Source organism: Clarias gariepinus, chromosome 4 (assembly GCF_024256425.1).
Source record: "Clarias gariepinus isolate MV-2021 ecotype Netherlands chromosome 4, CGAR_prim_01v2, whole genome shotgun sequence".
NCBI lineage: Eukaryota > Metazoa > Chordata > Actinopteri > Siluriformes > Clariidae > Clarias > Clarias gariepinus.
The window spans coordinates 16293033-16308801 of record NC_071103.1 but is presented as its reverse complement, the minus strand read 5'-3'; the positions used below and the strand labels follow the sequence as shown (position 1 = coordinate 16308801).

Below are 15769 nucleotides of genomic sequence, written 5' to 3'. Positions count from 1 at the left end.
GCATTGTGTAATCAACGAATTAAAAAATGTCTTTACTATTTATTGTGCGCAGCTTTGCTGAAGAAGTTTATATGCTAATAGAAACAACTCATTTGGGAGCATTCTGAGTAGGTAATGGTCTGACTCATGTTTTTAATTAAGTTTTTCACTTCAGTGGCCAGACGTTCTATGGATGTCAATGCAGTAGTGCGCATGAACCATGAAGATACAATCCAATATGACAAACAGGAGACAATAAATCCCTCAGCTAAATAACTGCTTTTTGATTTGTTTGTATATTTGAGCATAAAAGGTCAAATCCTTTCTTTCTTGTGTGTTAATGTTAGCAGGCCAAACACTGCCAGGGAATGTTAAGATGGTTTTGATTTCATGCATAGGAAATAGAAAACCTCACTTAGACACGAGATCCCAAAACCTAAGCCACTCCTGCCACCTGGTGGCTGGAACTCGAATCCATTACTGCTCTCTGATCTGATCTCAAATAGCTACATCAAAGAAAAATAAATCACAGATTAAAGAAACATACTTTTAATATTTTATAAGCTTTATTTTTATAGCTCATTTTTGCATAAAAATGAAACATTTTAAATGAAATAAACCAAATTTGTAACAAAAATAACACAAACATGATTCATCAATCCAAGATAATCTTTTTTTTCTTTGTCTTTTTCTCCTTATTATACAGTACATTGAATTAACTTATAGAGCAACAACTTTAAGCAAACAATTGTATCATATTTTAAACATATATGTCTGGTAGCAGTAAACTTTGCACTGACAGAAATAAAGACAATCCAGCTGCCTGGCGAGAAAAAGATGTCTTGGAATTAATACAAAATCCATTAACTCCTGGAGGCATGATTAAATACATTTCCAATGCTCCTATAAATAAGACAAAGAAAGTTACAATGCACAATGGTGTATGTTATCTCTATCAAAGGACAAAGGAAGAAATGCTGTGACTAACATAAGTCCTCTTGTCATATACTTACTTGAAGGCCATTACAGAATGTAAAGCTCTGTCAGGTAGCTTTTAGGCACTATGCCAATGATACCTTTCATCTCCCCAACCCACCAACCAAAAGTATCATACTCCTAAAGGAGAGAACACACACACACACACAAAAATAATTCCAATCACTTCATCTGACTAAATCCAGTTTCCACATCTTCATTAAGTTGCAACCGTCAGTGCTGTGACACAAGACAAGGGCAAACCCTAAAGCAGTCAGAAGGTAAGCAGAAGGTATGTAGCTGTCACTTTTCAGAGTTCACAGCTTTGTACCCATCAAATCTCTGTCTTTTCTTGTCACCCGAATATCCCAGCTCCATTTTTCCAAAAGCAACTTAAAACACACTTGTGACTTATGTTAGTCACAGAATTCTTAGAGATTAATCACTAACAGCATGAGAATACATTTTAGATCATTTCAGGATTTAAGGAAAAACTTCAACAATAACAACATGGATGCTGGTAAAACAGATTGTGAGTTGACATCCTCAGCCCCCATTTTTTGACAAATGCATTGCTACCTGACAAAGAACAGTGAGGCAGAAAAAAAAGATGTCAGAAATGTTCTACGCTGGAAAAGAAATGGAATAGCATTAGATGAAGCAGAGGATCTAAGGGAAGAGGAATGAAGGAACAGCTCTGCCTAACTACTAAAGCCTAATAGCCTGACCTCTGTATGAAGGCTCGGACATGAATCTTTGGGCTGCTGCTCAGTATCAATTGGATTAAATACAGACTGTCGGGGACTTTGCAGCCAATGTAGTCAATGCCCAGAGAAGGTTATATTATGTTTAAATGGTCATGAGGTAAGGAGGGCACCAGAGGCTAATTCATTTGTGACACAGCAGACATTTGCATATCCTTAACAGAAAATAACACAACACTGAGGACAGATTATAATCAACTATATAACAGACATAGTCAGGTCATAGGCACTCGTACATTTTCAACAGGCAAGGGTGAGCCACAACAGGGAATATGGGGTGGTTGAGGTTTCCCATAGCAGAAAATAACCATGCTCAAAACAGGACAGCTCATGTTTGTTCTCTGCCAGCAGGTTATGTAAATGGAAAGAAAGCCGCTTAAAAATGAAATGTTTTAGAGAAAGAAAGCTAGTTAACAGGTTAAAAAGATATTTAGATAAACTTTGCTTTGAAATCCTTGAATTTTTAATAATAGAGGATAATGGAAAATAACATGGTGGGTAGGACTGACTTTTTTTCTGTGGCCCATTTTCCAAAAAATAAGAAATTAAATTCTTTGAATTATAAAAGGTCAGTGAATTCTTAAAAACTTTCCAAAAATTGAAAACTATTTTAGCTTTACTAAAAACAAAATCTTGTATTTGTTGGAAGCACAAATATGTCTTCTCCCCTTCCGTGTTGACTGTTTAAGGTTGTTAAATCAGAATAAGCAGTAACAGAATGTCCATAACCAGGATTAAACTGAAAAATCTAGCCTTACAAGAGCCAAAACTGGTCTGGCCTCAAACATCTCTATCTAGAGTACTTAATCATACAGCAGCTGATTCTTCATAGTGTGGAGTGACTTTTATAGCCACTCTTTTCTCTGACACACCAGGCTTTGATCTCTACAGAGCAGACCAGATACCCTCCATTCATCCTTCCTCTTTCACTAGCTCATTGCAGGAGACAACGTCTCTCCACGTGGAATAAAGCAAGAGATGTGGTTTGCATCATAGCAGTGCACAAGTTAAATATGAACTTTTAGTGGTCCTCCACTTGACCCGCAGGAACTTAAGTGATTCCGGGTGTGCAGTAGAGGCAGATGTAAAATGTCTGCTTCTAGATATCCAAGCTCTTAGTGCATATGTGCACATATCGACCTATAAAATTCCAGCCAACTTAATGCTGATGCTGACAGCTTCCACAGATATAAACCGTAATGGAGAGCCAGACGGTGGCCCGATACAGTCTTGACCCATGTTCTGCTTTTTTATGAGTACGAAAAGGGAGTTTTAAAATAGCACCAAATAACAAGTAAGAACAATACCTAATAAGCTGCTTTTTATAGTTATTTTTTGAGATATTAAAATCATATCTATGGCGGCATGCTGGGGTAGTGGTTAGCACTGTCCCCTTGCACCTCCAGGGTCCAGGTTCAATTCCCAGCCAGGCTCTGTGTGCATGGAGTTTGCATGTTCTCCCCGTGCTTGGTGGGTTCTCTCCGGGTACTCTGGTTTCCTCCCACAGTCCAAAGACATGCAGGTTATTTTAATTGGCGTTCCTAAATTGCCCGTAGTGTGCGAGCGTGTGTTCCCTGCAATGGATTGGCACACTGTCCAGGGTGTACCCTCCCTTGTGCCCTAAGTCTCCTGGGATAGGTCCTAGGTCCCCGTGACCCTGAATACAGGATGAAGCGGTATAGAAGATGAGTGAGTGAGTAGATCATATCTGAAGCATGTCCTAATCTAATTTTAGATTAAATAAATAGACAGATCAATAGATGAATAATCCCAAAAGGAAATTGTATTGGCCAGATTTAGGTTGTGTGAGTCAGCTGAGGACGTAAACATGCACCATGTGAAAAGTATGCTTCCTGCTGTCATCCTTTCATTGGCAGGGGTATCACCTGGTGCCATAGGCCAAACCACTGATCAAGGTTTGCATGGTGTCTGACACCGTTTGTGTGTGCAGGAATGGCCACACTCAGATTAGCAGGCATGTGTGACATGTGGAACAGCAAAAGGAAAAGACCTCACACTCTGAAACAAAACAACTTCAGACAAATGCACACAGATGCAGTGCAAACACACACACACAAAGATGTTTGATGAAGATCATTTGTTATTTTTAGTAGTAACTACAGGGGACTATGGTTTATATATGGAGTAACTCAATTGTTTTGCAGCTCATGGAACATGCATGAGCCTGGACCACATGATTTGCTTAATTCATATGGGTATGTGGTTAATATCTAATGCATAGTACCAAGTGATTTAAGTATGGATGGAACCTCATTAGCTAATGCACGGTGTGTGCATGCATACATAAGTAGAATTAGAAAAATATAATGAACAAAAATGCTTAAGATTCATATTGCAGATGGAGATTTACAGCTGCTCAGCAAACCCTATATAAGGGTCAAGAACTGGACAAGGCACAATGTCCTGGTGATAAGATGAAGATTCGCAGAACAATTTCCACAGATGAAGAGTTTAAATATAAAGCTAATCCAAAGTTGGCATGTATAATCTTACTATTTAATTTATATTCATTTATGTACATAAAATGTTCATATAACAAATGGCTTTAAAATGATTACTGTTAAAATGTACTTTATAGAGACATACTGTGCAATATGTCATCAAATTTACTCTAGCTTTGAATGAGATAGCTTTGGGTGTGTGTGTGAGAGAGAGAGAGAGAGAGAGAAATACACATTTATATACATTTATTTATTATTACTCTTTCTACACTATTCTATTTTATTTTTGTTTGTTTTTTAATATCTACTTATTATTTTGTGCCTTAACTCTAAGCTTTGGCAATACTAATGTAAATATTTGTCATGCCAATAAAGCACTTTTGAATCTTAAATCTTTGAATCTTGAGAGCGAGAGAGGGAGGGAGAGAGAGAGAGTGATTTAGGGCCCTGACACCTCCCCCTGGTCTGATGGTCAATACCCTTTAAGAGTGGCTTTGGGTCTTGCCTGGGCAATAGTGGGGAAGGGGGCAGGGGAAGTCCTGCAGCTGCTGCATGGCCAAGGGGAAGGAGCCTGGACACTAATAGCCCCACTAGTCTGCTTTCCAGACTGCACTGAATTGGCCATAAGCCGCAGCTGGACACTAAAACCCAACCAGCTTTATGGCCACTGCGGCTGGAAAAGAGGGGGAAGGGGCTTCAGTACAAAGAGCCAAAGCAACAAGCACAAACAGACAGTGAAATAAAACCAGTACCAACAAAACACACTCTTAGCTGGTAAATTAAAGTTTGTGTTATTATATAATGGTTTACTACAAATTTTTTTTTAAAGTATTCAGACTACGTTAATAAAAAGAATTCAGACTACGTTAATAAAAAGTATTCAGACTACGTTAATATTACTAAATTCAGACTACATTAATATTACTAAATTCAGACTACGTTACAATTACAAAATTCTAATAAGCTATACGCCTTTTGCATAAAATAAAACATTGATGTGTTTAAAAAAACGAAAATTACTACATTTATTTCTGAACTTTCTCATTTTGATAAAACAGTTAATTACCATTTACAACCACCAGGTGGCAGACTTGTTCTAGAAAATACACAGTGTTGCCCCTGATTCGGCTGACGTTTCTAGAATTGTGACACTTGATGGCACATTATCTCGTATGGTGATGGGTGATGTGTGCCATTTAACTTTGCTAGGTTTTACGATGTAAATAAAACATTCAACAGTTCACAATACATTTTTTCATCTATTGCTTAAAGACAATAAATTAGGTATTAGTCCAAGTTTGTTCCTTCATTTACATTTATGGCATTTGGAAGACGTTCTAATCCAGAATGGGGGGGGGGGGGTTTAACCCAAATACTTTAGCAACAGAAAGGTCTTTGGTCGCTTAAAGATTGCCATTGACCCGGCTGTACGGATATCTAGAGGAAGGTCACTCCACCACCTATCTGCAGAACAGAAACTAGTCTAGAAGTAATGTCTTCTTCCATCCCTATGGGCCAATCGGGCAGTGCTGTAAGGTCAGATGGTTTCATTAATCTTCAAAAAGTAAATTATCCTAGACAGGGTTACAATGGATCCAGAGTCTATCCCTGTAACACTGAGTGAAAGGTAGGAGGAATTACCTGTAATCAGTCTATCACAGGGCACCAATAATTTAGTGTAACCAATGATTAGTGGGAGAAAACCAGAGAACTGATGTAAATAACTCATGTGACCTTGGAGAAAACATATCAGTCCAAGTTGTTACTTTTATTTAATGTGTTCCCAGGAGACAAAACGGCTAGTGTAACAATAACCAGGCCTTCTCATAAGTAAAATACATACTTTATAATGCAAAAATTCAGCCCAAGCTTTTAAGCCAGTAGTAAGATGTGTCCAAAAACAAAAAAAATCCAACTCTGTCTTAAATTAATCTGCTGGTTTATTTAGCTAATGCTCTTAGGTACAAACTTCAAAGCTTGGCTCATCACAGCTGGCCTGCACATCCCAGTTGACAGGTACAGGAACTTATTCTCCAACGCACCTGGAGCAAATCTAGAGTTGGATTCAGAGCTTCCACAGAACACAAACTGGCATTAAAGGCATACACAGTTACAAGGAGTGACAGAGCCATGCTGACGGTAAGCGGATGGCAGACCTAACCAAACATGGCATCAAGCCTCCCAGAAGGACTCACACAAACACACACATGCTGTTGTGGATAAGGAAGAAGTGAAGGTGGCAGAATGCTACAGGCTGCCAGGTCGCACGACGCTCCAGGCCAAAATCACTAAAACAGTTTCCTGAGTGACAAGACTAATCCCATCACTTCACTCTATAAGAAGGTTCATCTCAGTTTAACGTCCAGAGTACACCACTGCCACTGACAAGACGACTGTTGGCCTGTTAACACTTGCTATCATCACATCATCAAATGCTGCACAGACATTACTACTTACTAAATCCTGTATTTGCAAATATATTAGCTATTAGTACACTACGAAACTACATCAGGAAGTATTTTGTGGTGTTTTGAATCTGTAATTTAACATTTAAAGCCTCCAGTTCATTCCATGCTGTTCTCATACCTTACTGAGGATGTAGATGGCATCTCCTCTCTTGAAAGTTAATTCATCAGGTTGGTCTCCATTGCAGTCCCACAAACCCTGAAAGTAGTTCTGGTAGTCTGTGCTCTTATTTACTGCTGTATGGGGAGAAAAAAAAATATATATATATTTTTTAAAGAGTATAATAAACATAAGATCTAATTCCAACTATTCGTTTTAATACAATTACATGGTCAAGTACATTTTTTAGGAATTCTAATTTTGCTCAGTTTACTTCTATAGACCCTACCAACTGAAGAATGATATGTGCAGCTGCATAGTTTTTTCTATTTTCCACCACTTTATTAAGAGACCAGCAGTGGGCAGCAGAGAGCAAAAATATCCCAAAAAAGTTCAAAACAAGGCTCTTAATTTTTGTCCTGGGGAATTGTTACTCCGCACAGCTAGAACTTCTCCCTGCTGCTGACGCACCTGATCTAACTCATATAAGGCATAATAATTAGCTGATGTGCCTGCAGTAAGAAAACACTTTGCCTGTAAAGTGGGCCAGGCAGATGATTCCCAAGTGTAGAATAACATTTGGCAGAGATATTAGGTCATCTACTCAAACTTTTTTGAGAAATTTGGGAAAGAACCTAAATGTTAGTAATTATTTCCCAATTAGCAAATATGTAACACCTCTATAATAAGACATCACAGCTCATTCAGTAACAAGAGTGCAGCATTTCCTGTCACATCAGATTATGTCAAGGAAGTCCACTTTCTTTATTTTGTGTTTTGAAACATAGAGTATTCATGTACACATTAGTGACTTAATGGATTGGTTATAATAATATTAAAACTATGTATTGATTTCTGAATTGACCCCCAAGTTTTAACGCTTGCATCTTGCTGTCACATTCTAAGCCATATTCAACTGATTAATGTGAGTTCAACATAAATGGTTTACAGGCTATAGCTTTTCTTTTACCCACACCATGCTTGTTTCTACTGCTGGCCCCTTTTCCTTAGCATCTGTCATGAGATCCTGCCTGAGCCATGGCTCTTGTCAGCAGGACTTCCTGTGCTGTGAGCTGAGAGCAGAGGGCTGGGGAGGGCCACAGCGCCGCTGGCAGCCTGTCCGCTCCACTTCCTGCCAGTGCCTACCAAATCATGCCCAGTGGCCAAAACTCACCAGGGCACACATCACACTCAAGCAGGGACACAAAACCCTTCATAAACCACACACAACAAATCAAATCCCACAGCACAACATGGTGCTCGGAAGAGCTACACAGTGTTTTTAGGTAACACTGTGAAATCAAAACAGCTTTCAAGTTTATCAATATGATTTTATGATTAGTAAACTGACAATGCGGAGATTACATTTTCTTTAATGTCTGAAAGCATCAGAAACGTTTGTAGAGATTCTAGGACCATTCTCCAGGCATACTATTTTTCAGATCTAATTCATAGGTTTTGGTCATGTGGACTTCTCTAACATCTGCTGATGTGACTTAGACAACCATTTCAAAATATTAATCATTCCCCACAACTATTTTTGTGTAGATTAAAAAAAAATAATAATCTGTGTGTTTGGACTCATTTTGTTAAAAGAGCCACCTAAAACTTAAGGTTAATTTCGAAAAACTAAAACAATTCAATGTGTTTCAATTATAAAGTAAATTATAAAGTAAATGTCATTAAGAGTCTGACTGGCGTTAACATGACTAGGACATCGGAATATCTTATGTATAACTGAGAACATTTAAATTCTTCTATCACATTTTGCATTCTGTTATTATCTATGCTAGGTAGGTGAAAACTTACAGCAATTTTGATGTATCCAGCTTCTTTAACAACTACATTGTTGCACTGTAAATTACATTACTTGCAAATTATTTTGGAGAACAGTGTCTGCCAAATCAGTACATGAAATTGTAAATGTAAATGCAAATGAAGCATACCTGTATGTAAATTAAAAAAAGGAAAAAAAAATGGGGGGGGGGGTGAAGTGAGAGGGAGATGTGTTTAAAGAACTAATAAGCATCTGGTTAAACATAAAATGCCTTTTTTGTTTTCCACTATTGATTCTGTTTCTTGTAGCCATTTATTCATTTATCTATTTTGATTCTTATTGTTTGTTTTTTTTCACATTCCCCCTAAACATTTCCTAGGTTCAGTCCCTCTTTTGCAGAACAAGCACTCATCCATCTACTCCTCCCACTATCTTGTACTACCTTTTAATGAATCGTTGTATTAAAAAACCCAGAATCACAGAAGAGAAGGCAGAGGCCAGGACTCTTCTGCTGGTCAGCACAGAGTCAGCAGAGAAGTAAAGATTTACAAGGCTGAAAGAGTATAGAGAGGCCTGGTGGCCTCAGTGCAATTACCTGTCACTGGAACTGCTACTGGGGGTTTGCTGACTGGCTCCGGTGCTGGTTTTTTATTTTGAGGCACCTCATCCTCTGAGAGAGAAAAAGGTAAGTATGGAAAATTAAATGAAATAAATAGTATAATTGAAAAGACTAAGATTTGCCCCCTAAAGCTTTCCACTTTGCATTAGAAAAATACCAAGAGGATTTATGTTTTTGTATAGTTATTTGTATTCTACATGCCAACCCCCAGAGTGTATTCAAAAAGTATTTAATATAAAATCTTAAAATGGAATTTATTTTTATAGTTTATATCAAACTAAAATGCCAAACCAGGAAGCTCCTCATAGATATCATCATCAATGGGTTCAGGCATGGATGCTGCAGTTAAAGGTAAGCAGTCATCATAGGTATCCTGCTCCTCCTCCAAAGGAATGATGCCTTCCATGTCTGTGTATAAGTACAGAAGTTTTTGTTTACAATGTACTTCGATAGCAAACACCCAAAAAAAACAGGAAAAAAAAACGCCACCTTTTATTACAAAGCTAATCTGCTCCACCCATTCTTCTGCTTCTCTTTGTGAGGAAGCACAGAACTAAAAAGAGAAACATTGAAGTAAAAATAGTCTCAAAGCGTAGCTTTTAGAGAATTCCATTTAACAGAGCCATTGCTAGTAAAAACTTACCTGGTAAACACGTTTGTCAGGAGCAGATATTTCAAAGCAGCAGTCTTTCTTGGAATCTTTGCGCAAATTATTGTTCATTTTAACAGCATAACCGGTGATATTAAACTCTCCCTTCTGCTGTTTATCTGTTGAGATTGATCACAATTATGACACTTTTTTGATTAATGGGAAGGTTTTTATTTTTTCATGTCTGACTTAAATCAAAATTGACATGCATATAAGTACATTACCATAGGTCTTGAATGTCATAAATATTCCTGGTCTGAGCAACAACCGTGAAGTTTGTCACATGGAATGGAAGTACAATGCAAGTAATCTGCATCAAATATCACAACCTAAATTTTCGGTTTAATTTTCGGTTCTTTTCTTTGCCTGGAAATAGCCACGCGGCTAGTTCCGGTGAGGAAAAAAAAAATTTAGTCCAATTTGTCCTAGATAAAACAGACCATTGAAAGACACCAACTCGATTTACCTCAGTGGCACCGCAAAATCTTCAGATGAATCTCAGTTGCACTTTGTGATATATTTTTGCACAGAACGAGGGTTGTGAAATGTGGCCCTGCTTATTTAAACTGTACTCGTGTTCCGGGTGACAAACGTCATGGTTGGTGTGCAGAGCAGGAAAACTTATGACTTCTCTGAGATATATATATTTATATGCATCTCAAAACAAAACAATCCAGCAGTTAAGAATTAAAGAAATTCACAGTGGTTTACCAACTAAAATATACATAAACACATCAGGAATAGAAATTAATATACCTTTTTCATTGCCATAATAATAGAACGTGTGGATGCTTAAAGCACACCATCTTTTTTGCCATTCTGTGCCAAAGAAGCTGTGATCTGCCAAAAGACACATGTTTACAGGTTATGGTAAACAAACAAAAACATTACAAAAACAAACGCAAACGGCCTGAAATACATCTGTTTAGAATGAATCAAGGGCTTCCCACCTTTTCTTCGTTTTTCCAGATAACCACTTTTGAACACAGCTTGGAGATCTTGAGCTGCTACTGGAGGGGCCTGCTGAACTCCTACAGAAAACCAGAATACAAGGGTTTGAATACAGTTTATACTAGCCTCACAGGCTTTACCACTGAACCAGGCAAAGTCATGCTGTTGTTATTAGGCTTTGTATATGGATAATAAAATAAAAAATATAGTTACTGAATCATGTATACTGGTTTACATAGAGCTACACACTACAATCCAAGGATCACTAGAATGCACCGCATATACAGCACTTGTTTGCATTGCAAAGCTGAACAACCCACCTAACCCATTTGTTTATATTCCACTATTTGCATGGCTGAATGAGAGTGGGAGTCCTGATGAATGAATGACCTCCTTCAAGTCAAAAATCCCTTACCACAATCACTAGTGTTGACAAAGAGGCATGGAAATACACAATGCAGACAGTGAATAAGACAACAGCCTCCTGAATAAGTACTGTATACTATTATTTTCAAATGTAAATCCATGTTTAATTTTTCCAACGAATCCCATTATTATTTTCAGATCTTCGGTTATAGAGTTAGAGGTGATATGTTTGAGCAAAATTCTGTGATAATCTTACCATAGCTGTATCTATTGCACATCAAAGCTAGCATATAGAAACGTAAACTGTATTCTACAATGAAAAAAAAATGAAAGGCATCTTCCTGTCACAGACTATGTGTCTACTCTTGTCAGTTCTGGTCCTTTTTATTTGGCAAAAAACTTTTATTAATATTCACTAAATATCTTAATTATCATAAAAAAAGACACCATGCCATGATTGAAATGAAACCAAGTGAAAATAAACCACCCCTAGTTCTAGCCACAAAGTTTGTTGCTTAATCTCATTCCTGAAAAGCAGTGTTGGCTTGGAGCACTTTCTCCTGGGTGGAGGAACAGCTGTGCTATCAGGGGGCAAACGCGCCCATAAAACACCCCATGTTTCAAGGCAATAAAAACTCACACAACACTTACACACATCCCCACAACATTCAGACAAGCAGACAAACATGCATACTTAAAATAGACACAGGGAAATCACACGCTTACACATACTAATATCTATCTGCAGTGCTGAAAGAGCTTGTGTGTGTCACATGAGATAAGAAATGCACCACGATTTGAAATAAGGAAGATTTACAGGGTCTCTTTGGTACAGCTTTATCCAATAGGACGTTCTTAGCTTTGCTCAATGAAAACGGTAGTCTGAAATGACATTGGCTGTGGGCGGCATTGTCTAAGATCCATGTCATAAAGCATTTGTGCAAAGACAAAGGAACGCTTAGTCTCTGCTGCCTGTTCTTTTTAGTCATTCCTGGGCCTGTTGCTAGGCTACAGCAACCATTCAAACAGTCGCTTCAACTCATGTACTGAGCTACACTAATTTCTAAAAAAGACAAAGAAACATTTAAATACGAGCAGGTAGTGGAGATGATTAAGCATCATGGTAATATGGGTGGTTTGGGACATATTGAATAAAACACAGCTTATGTCTTTAGTTTTACATTGGTGAACCATTTATTGTTGGTAAACAACACAACAATTCCAATCCGGCGGTGTAATCTGTGCACCTAAATTTTGTCTGCTGCTTACAACAGCCTCATTCAAAGAAACGTGCTTAAAGGGAGTGTTTGAGTAACAGTTTTGCAATACAGTTTTTACCAGACTTAAACCTACCATCATATGCTGACTCCTCATCCCGATCGGTGCGCTCAGAGTGCAGAGAACTGCCATCATTGTTACTGTCTGCATCCTCAACTTCATCCCCCTCTTCTTCTCCTACATGACAAAGTTTTCATCACTCATTTGCCACATCATCGACCCAGACTGGAGGAAATGGATATCAGCAAACTAATGTCTCTTTATTGAAATTACATTAGTAATATGTAGATAAAGTTACATTATTGTTTTCAGGATTTCACTGTCATGCCTGAAAGGTACACAGTACTAATTTTCTTAAACTGGTACTGCATGGAGAATAGCAATCAACCAAAACACATGGACACACAAAAGACACGTTACTTTGCATGAATTTTGGATAGCCAAATGGAAAATGAGACTGAATAGTGCACCTGTTACCCCAGCCTTTTCATGCCTTTACAATAAAGAATATTTTAGGACATTGATGTCCTGTTTAGGGAAATATGTGCAAATGGCATAATGGCGAACTGCTTGTGGTCTTTGTCATATACTTATATTGAACAATCTACAGACCTACAAATAAAACAAAATGCAAAAAAAAAAGGACAAATAGTGTATGTATGAACATACACACACACATTATAATTTGTATGTGTATATGTATGTATATGTATTTTGTTTTATATTAAAAAAAAACTTTATTGTCTAACTTCATTGTCTACAAATATATTTGTACCATCCTTATATGAGTTATATAAATTTATAGTTATCAGCTATAAATAAAGATAAACAGTCATTAGGTATGTATTTACATGTGCATTTCAATGATTTAGAATTTTATTGAAAAATTAATTTATTACAGTAATTTAATTCAAAAAGTGAAACTCATTATATAGATTCATTACACAAAGACTGATATAGTTTTAGTGTTAATTTTATTTTTTTGTTAATTAAGTGTTTATTTCTTTTTATTTTAATAATTATGACTTACAGGTAATAGTAATATAATCAACTTTTTGATTATATTCTAATTTATTGAGATGCACCTGTATATACTGTACTTATACACACACACTAAACAATATGCACATTTTAAAGGTTTGGACACACCTTTTAACATGGTGTTTCCTGAATTCTATTTCTTTCTACATTGTAAAACAATACTTAGGGCATCCAAAATATGCAATAATCTGCTATGAACAGTTGATGTACAGATAAGTCTGGTACTTACACTCTGTAACGCCTTCATAATGGCTCTAATCTGAGGTGCTGTTAATTGGTAATTTTAGAGGCTGGTAACTCTAAATTAACTTCTCCTCTGCAGGTATGTTTTTGGTCTTGGTTTCCCTGGGGTGTTCTTCGTGAGAGGCAGTTTCACCATGATGGGTTTTACAAATGCACTTGACACAATACTGTTCTTGCAAGAACTATTTCAAAATAGCTTATTTTCAGGTCTTAAAATAACAACTGACTGTTTGTTTTTTATTACCTAATGCCATATGTGTTATTTCATTGATTTGAAAGCTCCTGTATTATTCTACAATGTGGAAAGTAAAACTTGCATCCAAACTATTGACTGTTACTGTGTGTGTGTGTATATACAGTATATATATATATATATATATATATATTGCATATATACTGGGTGTAAGTGTGTGTGTGTGTGTGTGTATATGTATATATATATATATATATATATATATATATACACACACACACACACACGTGTATATATATATATATATATATATATATATATATATATAGAGAGAGAGAGAGAGAGAGAGAGAGAGAGAGAAATCTTTTTTTAATTTTTATACTGGAATATGCAAAGTTATTCTAATATATATTTCAAGTGCCATGGTTGTTCTGTTAAGTGTTTCGTGAGCATAAAACCAGTGCATCCAGCTTCCTCTGTTCAGCTAAAAAGTCAGCATATGTAGTATATTTAGTGCTCTGTGTGTCAGAAAGAAGCTGAAGCAATGTGCTCAGTGCAAACTTCCCTGTGTGAATGTGACCCTTCTCCAGCTGTCAAGAACAAAAACACACAACCTAACACTTACGTTTTTCCTTGAAATCCTGAGGGTAACTGAAAAAAAAAGACATTTTGTTATGTAATGATTACAGTGCAAAAAGATGTGAAGGAATTCTTTACAGACAGCCACAATACATACAGCATTGTCATACATCATGTCCATTCTTTCATACCTGGCTTTGACATCTTTTATCCTCTTAATAAAAGCATCTCTTTTTTCCTTTGCCTTCTTGCTCAGATTTTCCCCTTTCAGAATGTCAATCAGAAACACCTCCAAATCTGAAAATTTAGATTCACAGTATTTATTTATAGATATACTTTACATACATATTTGTCATTAAATTAGCTGGATATAAAGAGCAGTAACTGACGCAGTTCTACGTCGGTCTGTGGAGGTTGACCCAATACACTCTCAGAGCGAAATAAACGATAACACAAAAGCATTTAACTTATTAGTGAATATATAACTTCAATAAGAGTTCAGAAGAACGACGTTGTAAAATATACACTAGCCAATTTCGTGCGTTTATGGAATTTCATTCACTGGCTCGTGTTCTATCGGTATTCTTGCACATACCCAGCAACTTCCTCTTTTCTGTTAAAAAAAAAAAACGCAGCTAATAAACTAGAGCCAAATGTTTTTGTGATATTTCTGTTCCGCCTGGATATTATAGGATTTGAAATATGACCATATTTGTAAGTGTTGGTGTTGTTCATTAAGACAATCAGCTACCTGAGACAAGTGTGGATAAATCCTCCGGTAGGGACTTCATTCTGGCATCGGGCGCTCTTCACTCTCCGGTCAGCGTTAGTTTTAGTTTTTTCACCCGTATTGAGAAAAACCCCACCTCCTGCCCTGCCATTGGCTGTTTGAGCGTACTCACGGGTTAGTCTCTAGGCTTGATCTGATCGCATGCGTGAAATTCTAGCCAATCCTGTTACAGGCGGCCGGCAGTTATAGGAATACGGGTAGGATAATGAATATAAGACCTCCGGCCGCAGTAGCCTTCGAAACACGGAAGTTTTAAAGTTATATGATTGAGGAAGACGGAAGTAGCCATACAAAGGGGGTGTAAAGTGTGGGTGGTAAAAATAAAATAAAATAAAAAAAGCTGTCAAGAACATACTTTTTCGTGTGGACCTACTGCGCGCGTTTATTTCTGTTGTACCATTCATCTGTTCATCACTATGTAAATGTGTAAATATGTTTCCCAGTTGTGCTGGACTAATGGCACTTAGTTATTAACCTAGTTAACCCAGTGTAAGTATGTATCCAATGATGTAAACTTTAAAGCACTTTTTGTAAGTCG

The 15769-nt window shown here is 37.0% G+C and overlaps 1 protein-coding gene across 2 annotated transcripts; it reads right to left on the bottom strand.

Moving 5' to 3' along the window:
• Positions 1-529: 529 nt before the first annotated feature.
• skap2 (src kinase associated phosphoprotein 2) lies at positions 530-15311 on the bottom strand. 2 transcript variants are annotated; one of them, XM_053494836.1, is made up of 13 exons: positions 15193-15311; positions 14633-14738; positions 14488-14513; positions 12461-12562; positions 10741-10821; positions 10547-10630; positions 9785-9909; positions 9631-9694; positions 9433-9549; positions 9118-9192; positions 6767-6882; positions 993-1095; positions 530-882 (listed from the first exon to the last, which is right to left on the bottom strand). In XM_053494836.1, the coding sequence occupies exons 1-12, from the start codon at positions 15230-15232 to the stop codon at positions 1003-1005; spliced, it is 1029 nt and encodes a 342-aa protein (XP_053350811.1). In that variant the 5' UTR covers positions 15233-15311; the 3' UTR covers positions 530-882; positions 993-1002. The 2 variants fall into 2 exon arrangements, with proteins under 2 accessions (XP_053350811.1, XP_053350812.1); XM_053494837.1 differs by having other exon boundaries at positions 530-802.
• Positions 15312-15769: the final 458 nt, after the last annotated feature.

Coding starts and splice junctions, on each gene's coding strand:
- skap2 (XM_053494836.1), bottom strand. CDS start 15,232: ATGAAGTCCCTACCGGAGGATTTATCCACACTTGTCTCAG. Junction 10,822..12,460: donor TGAGGAGTCAGCATATGATG/GTAGGTTTAAGT, acceptor GGTTTTCTGTAG/GAGTTCAGCAGGCCCCTCCA. Junction 9,695..9,784: donor CTGACAAACGTGTTTACCAG/GTAAGTTTTTAC, acceptor TTCTCTTTTTAG/TTCTGTGCTTCCTCACAAAG.